Here is a 10,252-nt window from a genome sequence, read left to right as displayed (position 1 = left end):
AGAGGGAGTGAGAGTAAAACAAAGGAATGGTTTTAGTTAATGGCATAGCTGACATCTGGCTTTTGTTTTTTCTGCACGTGGCACATGTTTAAAGATGTTCTTTCTCTTATGGGAGTTGTCATGTTATCCAGCCACATTGCTACCTCTTGAATTTTTTCTCAGTGGCCTATCACCATTCAAGACCAAAACAAAAATATAATGGGTCCCTATTGTGTGTCACACACTGTACCAGGTGCCAGGATATTTACCCAAAGCCCTGGCAACCCAAAAACACAATGCAAAAGGACGTATTAGAAAAATAAATATTCAGTATCAATATCCTATTAACCTTAACTTTTCAGCTGTGTTTGGTCATGAAGTCTTACTTTACAAGGTAATTGCTATTGTAAAAAAGGGATACGTCATTAATAGTCTCACTTCCCAGATGTTATTTGATATGTGCTCTAAATTATGTTACATTCAACACAGTGTGCACTTTGAACTTGTAAGCGGAAAAACTATCTGCAGACAATATGCATTCTAATCCTTGAAATAAATGTGCCCACAGTCATGGTTTAAGACACAGTAGGTATGCTTATCATGCTTTAATGCAGCTGAATTTCAGGAGAGGAGCTAAGAAATTTATAGAAACTAGAGAAACTATGATGGTTTGGCATTAATGTAGTTAAGTGACCTCTTGAACTTTAAACTTCCACATCACAGTATGAAGTTGGTTCTAAGATAAGAAATAGCATAAATTCTCTCCTAAGGACAGCCCTGAATCTCTGATTGCCTAGAGGCTCAATCAGCTGGAGACCATGGCGTTCGATGGTACTTGGAAGATAGACCGAAACGAGAACTATGAAAAGTTCATGGAAAAAATGGGTAAGGGCTTAATACTTTAATGGCTTGTTCTTTTGTTTCTCACAGACATCTTTCTAACTCCTTCTAAACCTTAAGGCTTAGAGAATGACACCTGCTGTGGAGGTGCGGCTCAGGAATGGTTGATGGTTCAGAGTAGCAAAAACCATATTCCCACTTCTTACATTGGAAGGAATACACTGCCTCACCACTGGAAGAAAAGATTCTTGGGTGCTATTCTCTGAAACACAAAAAACACCCAGATACGTTTCATTCACATTAACTGCTGATTGAAAATTGACAGTTTTTTTGTTTGGAAAGTAAAATATGGCAGTGTGTAATGATAACTTCCAGACTTTAAAACATTAAATTCTAGGGAATGGAAAAGCAAAGTCCATAAAATAAAGCAATGAAAATGAGTTCTATCAAAAGTCACAGCTCTGAATAAATGAGACTTAATTCTCGACATAATAAATTTGACTGTAATGTTTGCTAATTTTCTCATTTTTTAGACAGTTGGAAATGCCACAAAAAACAAAGAGAATTATGAAGTTCAAAATTTTAAAGCCATTATGGAAAGCAAAAGGACATTAAAAAAAAACAAAGAGTACCATACATGTAGAATTAAAGTTGTATATCCTTATAAATATATAAATATACTTTTAAAATCCTTCACTTGACACTCCTGGAATTTGGTTTACTTAGCACTGAAACAAAAATATTGATAATTTTTTTAAAAATTACTCAGTTCTAAGATTCAACAATTCTTGCTTCATTTAATTTTTCTTAAGTTTTGGAAAAACAGCTTGATATGATTGAGCCTGAACTTTTTCTACAGAAGCAATCTGGATGCTCTTGTGCAGAGGCAATGCTATCAGGTTTTCCTCCCCCCTCAAAATATTAATTGATTAACTAGTTAAAACAAAACTTGGAAAAGTAAGCATTTTCCATGGCATTTTTTTACTTTATTTCCTTAAATCTCTTTCCCTTTGCAGGTATTAATGTGGTGAAAAGGAAGCTTGCATCTCATGACAACTTGAAACTGATAATTACACAGGAAGGAAATAAGTTCACAGTCAAAGAATCAAGCACTTTTCGAAACATTGAAGTTGTGTTTGAGCTTGGTGTCACTTTTAATTATAGCCTCGCAGATGGAACTGAACTCACTGTAAGAAATTTTTGATAAGCAATGTATTCTTGATTTTTCTACACAATACTAAAATAATCTCTGCTTTCTGTCATTGGATGGTTTAATTAATGTAGGTCTCCTTCATTTACTGAAGCAGCCAGTGGAGTTTATCCATATTATATATCAAACAAGTTAGTTAGCAGAGTATTTAAACATAACATTTTGATTTTCATACACATCTGTAAAGGTTTAAACAATAAGAATTAGAAAAAATATCTTTGAATGACTGAGTATACACCTCTTCATAAAGAAAACTAAAGTTCAGTGTTTTCAACTTTACATATCTGACAGCAACAAAAGCTTTTAGAGTTATCTAACTTAAACATAATAGACATTTAGTTAATGTAACTGAAATAATACAATAAATGAATAAATTAGTGAATGAATGTGTGACCAAATGGAAAGGTCTAATGCTACAATCTAGGTCATTGGGAATTCAACTTTTAATATTTGAAATAAAATTTTATGGAGTCACATTTTTCAATTGAGTTTTGAAAAACTTTTTTGCCCTTAGAATTTTTCTGGTTAAATTAAACGTGTTTCCAATGACAATTACACTGTCAAATATTTTATCCATTGTGGTTATGTTTTAATTACTACAACAATTACATAAATTAAAACAAGCACAAGCTTGTTAGCTTCTCCATGAAACTAATATGAACTATGACTAAATTTAGAACACTCTTTTTAATGTGAAAGGTTTAGAAAAAAGAAGCCCTGATGATCTGCCTTAAAATCTGGCATTTGGAAACAATTGAGTGAGGACAGCATGATGGTTACCAGCGCATACTCTAGAGCCCAATAACCTAGGTTCAACCCTGGCTTTGTGACTTTAGGTAAATTACTGTATTTCAGTTTTCTCATCTGTGAAATGGAGATAATATTTACTTCATAGGGTCATAGTGAAGTTTGAAGAAGTAGACCTGTAGGCCTCAAAACAGGGCCTGACACATGTAAGACCCTAAAAAATGCTATTTTATTATTTTTTTTAAATTTTATATAGGGGACTTGGAGCCTAGACGGAAATAAACTTGTTGGAAAATTCAAACGGGTGGACAATGGAAATGAACTAAATACTGTCCGAGAAATTACAGGTGGTGAAATGGTCCAGGTGAGTGGTTATTATAGTTATTTTCCAAAGACGAAAATAATCACACAGCAATGATTTTATTTTGGGGGTTGTTGAGTTATATCATCAATAAATAGACTATTACTTTTCTCATTAATCTTACTGATTTTTAAAATACAGATATTTTCTGATGCCTATTTATTGAAGAAAACATATATATGTCAATACATTGAGCCTATTTTAACTAAAAATATGACTAAAAACGTGTTTTTAAATGGATGTATCCTGTATCTGTATAAAGTGTTGTTATCATGTACAAAAAAAAAAACTATAAACTTATTTCAAAGCTATAATACTACTAATATTTTTCTTAATTTAGCCTTTAATCTTAATGGCAAATTCTTCTATGTTTGTTAACACGTTTCAGACTTATGTATATGAAGGAGTGGAAGCCAAGAGGATCTTCAAAAAGGAGTGAGCATTGTTCCTGGAGCAGAGCCCAGAACACATATTAGATGGAAAATCTATACTGAACCAGAACTTATTTTCCTCTCCTCACCAAGTATAAAGTTGCTGACTGATTAGTCCTTTATGAACATTAGCCAATGGCTTATATTTCCAGTCTTGCTAAAGCAAAACACGTAAAAGCTAATTAGGATTTAATTTGTTTTACATTCTCTAAGATGTACATTTATTGGTGTTCTAAAAGAATTTGTGACATTTTAAAAAAAAGATGAATAAATATTGTTCCCACATTGCTTTATAAGTCGTCTCTCCTTTAAAAAAAAAAAAAAGCTATGCAGCATACGCACTGATAGATGGTTTTGGGTTTTTTCCCACATTTGGTAAACTAAAAACATACATTGCATGGAGGTCTTTAAAATCTTGTACTGGTGGTAACTATTTTCCTTAGTAACATTTATTATAAAAATAATATACATTCAACCAGAAATTTTAGAGATAAAAAAGCAAATGAAAAATAAATATTTCCATAAACCCATAATCCAGAGATAATCACTATTCTGATTTTAACAGATATCCTCCCAGTCCTCTTCTCCCAGTGTGGATTTGTATATTTCCCCATACATACCACTTTGAATAATCTGGTAGGAAACAAATGATGTACTAGGGTAAAGAACTGTATTATATTTTTCTATATTGTCAGTGATTCCTAGACCTGGGTAAGCATCAGGATCATCTGAGAAACTTAAGAAATGTTTGCATGCTTAGTCTCCACTGTTATCCTATTAGATCAGAATTTCTGAAAATAGAACCAGGGATTTTAGAAAACTCTCAAGTGATTCTGATGCAGCAGGTACACTAACCAGTGTTTGAGAAAAAGTGGGCTATCAGATACCAAACATCACCTTCAAGTGTCATCTCCCCTTTACTCATAAACACATACACTGACAGACTTCTGGGCCTCAAAAGTTTTCTTTCACTCATATGCTCACATGATATACTATTTTATGTATTTCAAGCAATTGCATTTTAGGTGGTTGTGTATTACAGGGCACAGAGGGTGGTCAATTTTTTAAGCATTTAACTCTACGGACTTTTGTTTTGACTAATTTTTCACACTGGTGAAGGTAACAGCTAATATTTATATAGTTCTTACCAAGTTCCAGGTATCATTCTAAGTTGTATATAAACATGGCAGATACATTACAATGTGGGAAGAAAAATGTTTGCTGTACATGATGAAGATGAATAGATTAGAGAATATGTAATCTTTTGCAAAAACAAGAACTTAAATCCACTGTTCATTTTATAACTTCATTAAAAACTTCACATTGAAAATAGTAATCATTTAGATTTTTCACACACTTTTTAAAAATAAAGGTTCAGGGCTTCCCTGGTGGTACAGTGGTTCAGAGTATGCCTGCCGATGAAGGGGACACAGGTTCGTGCCCCGGTCCAGGAAGATCCCACATGCTGCTGAGCGACTGGGCCTGTGAGCCATGGCTGCTGAGCCTGCGCGTCTGGAGCCTGTGCTCCGCAACGGGAGAGGCCACAACAGTGAGAAGCCCGCGTACCGCAAAAAAATAAAAAAAACAAAAGGTTCAAAGTGCTTCTACCTCTCTGATCTAATCTACGTATGTGAAATAGGAATAGGGCAGGTATTAATCTCACCTGAAAGTGGAGAAACTAAGGTACAGAGAGGTTTATTAGCTTGTCTAATGTTGAACAGAGTCCATGAGGAACACAGGAATTAAATGTAGGTCTTGACTTTTAGTCCAGTACATTATGATCTATGCTATTACTCAGCCTATTATAAACAAAAATATCTTAAGGAAAAAAAAGTCCCTTAATTCCTTAGTGGCACCCAAGAATAGCACTCCAAATGAGTCAGGTCAGACTGTAAAATAATGGCAATTAAGTGGTTAGGCACTTATCTATTTCTAGCCTCACTGCAGGCTCACTTTTTTTTTTTTTTTTCCAATTTATATCCTTTCTAGCATTAAATCTCCACTATTTATTAGTATTGGAGAGCAGCCTATTGTTTGCTAAGTGACTACCATTGCTATAACCCCTCTTTGGGAAGCTGACCTTGATATCACGCCAATTTGATTGACCAAGAGAGGGTGCCTGACCCAAGAGCAGCCAATCTAACACAGTTTGGCCAGTTTATGTTCCTTCTCTGTGCAGAAGGAACAACACAATGAACTGAACCTAGAAGAACCTCCCTTTAGGGAGTTTGAATGTGAGAAATACACAGTAATTGGTAGAAGGAAAAAGGTTTACGGAATTCCCTGGCGTCCAGTGGTTAGGACTCCACGCTTTCACTGCTGAGGGTGCGGGTTTGATCCCTGGTTAGGGAACTAAGATCCCGCAAGCCGCGCAGCACAGCCACGCAGCACAGCCAAAAATAAAATAATAAAATAAAAAATTTTTGAAAAGGTTTAAAGAGGACAAAGAAGGCAGGCAGTAAGTAAAAGACATGAGTATGCGAAGCTATGAACAAGCAGGAGCCACAGGGTAAACTGCAGAATAGAGGAGCAGTTAGAAGCAGCTGGGGTAGTAAAAGCTGAAATATTTACACATGAAATATAGTATCTGGGGTCTCCTTCAAATTACTTCCTCCCCAGTCTAGGGTCAGGGAGGTAGTGGGGAGGAGTATAGAAGAAACAAGATTGGTCACAAGTTGACAATTGTTGCAGCTGTTGAAAAGTGCCCGACGCATGCTGACACATGATAGGTTCATGGGGTACCTAGTAGGAACATGGCAATTCATTAAACTTTTCTCCCTACTTTTGTATGTATTCGATATTTTCCACAACAAAAGGTTAAAAATTTTAACATATTTCATTTCCACTGCTATCACCTTGGTCAGTCACCATTTATCCTTCCCTTGATTACTGTAATAATCCCTAAAAAGCCTCCTACTTTCTTTCTACCTTCCTTACTCCGCCCACGTAGTCTCTTTTTCAACACAGCGTCAGAACGATCCTTTAAAAATCTAAATCAGATCATGTCACTCTTTTACACAAAGTACTGAAATGTCTCCCATTTCATTCAGAGAAAAAGCCAATGTCCTTACAATGGCCTGCAAGATCCTATGTGATCAAATCCCCTATTACCTATCTGACATGTGTTCCTGTTTTCATGGAATATCTGGAGGAAGAATGTTTCAGGTGGAGGAAATACCCTGGAGCAAAGGCCCTAAGGCAGGAGCAAGGCTGGTAAATTTGAAGAACATGGATTACCTCGTAAGAGTCCCCAAGATCATCCAGAGATGATCAAAAACAAGACTGATGTTCAGGAAATATAGGCTGACTCAGTCTTCCTAGAACTCAGGAATGATGTGGTAAAAAAGGAATGGGTTTTAGAATAACACAGACTTACCTAAACACTTATCTTTCCAGTTACTAACTAAGATTCAAGTTCTGAGCCTCAATTTTTCTCACTCGAAAAATAGGGAAAATAGCACTGATTTTCTGAGAGTGTTGTCAACTGAGGTATTATATATAAAACATCTAGCACAGTGCTCAGCACATGGCTGGTACTCAACAAATGTTACTAAGTAATACAAACCTGTGCCCTACTCTTGAAGAGAAAGCAGAGCAAAGTCTGGCTTAGGTAGATGGGAAAACTTTTCTTAAAATATCTCTCACAGGGCCTGTGTGGTAGATGGAGCCATGGCTGGTAGAGCTTTGGGCAAGTCACTTCACCTCTTTGGAATTTAGTTCAATCATCTTTAAAATGAGTTAACTGGACCAGATGATCTCTAGTGCTAAGATCCAGTGCTGAGATTCTGTATCTGAATAACAGTCAGTGACTCCTCCTTTAAGTAGCCCCTTGGGTATGTATCACAGGGAGGTGTTGCAATGACAGAGGGTGGGGTGGGGAGAAGGAGATATCTTCTAAATTCTGAAGCCTGGCTTGCTTCATGGGTGTGTGACCTGTCTAGGCTCAGAAGGGCTGTGTGCTTAATTTAATGCTCTGCTGCTAGTGTCTCAAAATTCTCAATAAATTTTGAACAGGAAGACCTGCAAATTATGTAGCCAGTCCCGTTCCTAGGAGATGACTATCAATAAGTAAGTATAAAAGATATTTTCCTGTGATTAATTAGACACTAGCAGTAAGACATCCCTGGGCACCTGAAGAGAGGTGACTAGATGGGTAAGATAGTTGTCTGGGATAGAACTGAAGTGGGAGGAGGTTTTGTGGGGATCAGGAGGGAAGGATGATGATGGATGAACATGTCAAAGTACAGTTGACCCTTGAACAACAGTAGGGGTTAGAGGCGCCACCCACTCCCCAGTCGAAAATCCAAGTATTACTTTACAGTTGGCCCTCCGTATCTGCAGTCCTGCAACCACAAATTCAACCAACCGATCGCTTAGTATGTATTTATTGAAGAAAATCCATGTATTAACTATAGCATAAGACTGCCATCTACTGGTTAATGATATGAATTCTTTCAAAGATTTCCAATGCAAGGTCTTTGCATTTCAGTATCTAGAGGGTTCCAGAAAGGTTTGACATACTATATTGTACAGTTTGAAATAATTATTAAATGCTTCCTCAGTTCCAACTTCCAAAATAATCAAAGACTCCTTTTCTGTTTTCCTTAACAGTTCCCTAAGGCTGCTTTCATTTGTTCAAAAAATAACTTTTAAAAGTACTATGTGCCAGGTATCAAGTATTCAATGATGAATGCCATTGGTAGAGATATTTAGGTCATTAAGAACTTCATCAAATAGATTCAAATTGTCAGGTTCATCCTGGGTCTGAATCAGAATATCTAGAATAGCATCATCTTCAAAACTGGATGGTCATTTAGGGGTAGGGTTATGCTTTCATTCAATATGAAATGCTATGAAGAGCTTTGGGCAAGTCACTTCACCTCTTTGGAACAATATGAAGTGCTAATATGCACGGTGATGTTCAGGCCCAATGACCAACATTCAGGCTACTGGCTTGAACAGACATTATTGGAGAATTGACTGGAAAAGAAGGGTAAGCAAGGCTGTGATAGAAGATGAAGGAAGTTAGGGGCATGGGGCAAACTAATAGTCACAGATAAAGAACAGTTTTCCAGGGGGCTTCTCTCATCCATAAGCATCTCCACTGAGAATTCCACTAGAATAAAGGGTTACCAGAAGTCCTCTCTTCTACAATATCTAGATTACCAGGAAGAAAAGAGGGAACTTAAATACTCAACCAGTCATTAGTGGTTAGGACCACTGTGAAGGGAGAAGAGTAGCAGAAATCTAAATAAGGGTGAGGAAGATCTCTCAGGATCTCTGCCCAGTTTTAAGTCCACATCCCTCCTATTACAGGTAGTGTAACTGGTTCTTTTCAAATAATTCTGATATACTCACTACACTGACTGTAGAAAATATCTGAGAGCCAAAGAATAATACTCTCCCTCCACTCAAAAACAAACAAGAAAAAGTCCTTTACGTAAACGATTATATACTCAATGCCATTTCTTGTTTTGCTTTAGGTAATTTTTTAAACATCAAGATAACAAGGATATCAAAGGACATAAATGTTGACACTAAACTTCCTCTCTTTAACATATACTTAGGGCAGAAAAACCTGAGTGAGGATGGGGCTTATTTCACACTCCGAGACCCCAGTGAGTATTCATCTGTGTTCCCATAGCACAATGTACTCACCAATATCATACCATTTTTCTGCCTTCAGTTTGCTTGCCTGTCTCCTCTAGTCTGTGAGTTCCGTGAGGGCAGGACAGTCTTATATCTATACCCCTCCCTCCACTATATCCCTTTAACACATAGTAAACATTAATAATTGCAGTGGAGTAAATAAATGGGGCATGCTGGACAGTCTCAGACTCAGCAAGCCAGCCTTCCCATCCTATGTTCTGAGAACTTACACACAGAAGCTCTACTGAAGGAATCAGCCCCAGCTGTTTCTATACACAGATAACCTTATTCTGAACCAGACCAACACTACCTTGGCCATAACAGATTAGGCCACTTGCTCCAAGGGCAGTCAATCTATATACTTAAGAACAGCCTATGAGAACTTTATTCAAGACCAATAATTCTAATTAGCTAAACCAGTTAGGGTCTGATTCTTGGGAATTTGACTTCAATACACAGAAAAAGTCATCAGCTAGTAATGATGGTTACAATGATGGGAACAAAATTTGCCACTCCAAAATGTATCTCTTTGGCATTATGATTAATTTAGGCTGATTATCTTTAAGAAACAGAAGACTCAGAAAGCCTTTCTTTTTACTTCCCTCTTAGCTGCCTGAAGTATTTAAATAAAGGGCTTATTCCCAGAATAGAGGTATCACCAGAAATATCTGCAAAGAATATGGGCTAGATGTGGTGGGGGAAACTCAGTGTGGTCTAGAGATCAGAGTCCACCCAAAAGGGGCCTAGGGACCAGAGCCCACCCAAAAGGGGCCTAGGGACCAGGCACACCCAAAAGGGGCCTAGGGACCAGAGCACACCCAAAAGGGGCCTAGGGATCAGAGTCTACCCAAAAGGGGCCTAGAGACCAGAGTCCACCCAAAAGGGGCCTAGGGACCACAGCCCACCCAAAAGGGGCCTAGAGACCAGCGCCCACCCAAAAGGGGCCTAGGGATCAGAGTCCACCCAAAAGGGGCCTAGGGACCAGAGCCCACCCAAAAGGGGCCTAGGGACCAGAGTCCACCCAAAAGGGGCCTA

The 10,252-nt window shown here is 37.5% G+C and overlaps 1 protein-coding gene across 1 annotated transcript; it reads left to right on the top strand.

Moving 5' to 3' along the window:
• Positions 1 to 758: 758 nt before the first annotated feature.
• Positions 759 to 3,856, top strand: FABP2 (fatty acid binding protein 2). The gene is made up of 4 exons (XM_029234641.1): positions 759 to 864; positions 1,836 to 2,008; positions 3,033 to 3,140; positions 3,526 to 3,856. The coding sequence occupies exons 1-4, from the start codon at positions 798 to 800 to the stop codon at positions 3,574 to 3,576; spliced, it is 399 nt and encodes a 132-aa protein (XP_029090474.1). The 5' UTR covers positions 759 to 797; the 3' UTR covers positions 3,577 to 3,856.
• Positions 3,857 to 10,252: the final 6,396 nt, after the last annotated feature.

The sequence above is a fragment of the Monodon monoceros genome, unplaced genomic scaffold, assembly GCF_005190385.1.
Source record: "Monodon monoceros isolate NGI ecotype Baffin Bay Population unplaced genomic scaffold, NGI_Narwhal_1 Super_Scaffold_20, whole genome shotgun sequence".
Taxonomy (NCBI): Eukaryota; Metazoa; Chordata; class Mammalia; order Artiodactyla; family Monodontidae; genus Monodon; species Monodon monoceros.
The sequence above is the reverse complement of the archived record's forward strand: the minus strand, read 5'-3'. Positions and strand labels throughout refer to the sequence as shown.

What these genes read in the sequence shown, in the direction of transcription:
- FABP2 (XM_029234641.1), top strand. Translation starts at nt 798, where the DNA reads ATGGCGTTCGATGGTACTTGGAAGATAGACCGAAACGAGAACTATGAA. An exon ending in CAGATGGAACTGAACTCACT is followed by an intron (nt 2,009 to 3,032) that starts GTAAGAAATTTT and finishes AATTTTATATAG; the next exon opens with GGGACTTGGAGCCTAGACGG. An exon ending in CAGGTGGTGAAATGGTCCAG is followed by an intron (nt 3,141 to 3,525) that starts GTGAGTGGTTAT and finishes AACACGTTTCAG; the next exon opens with ACTTATGTATATGAAGGAGT.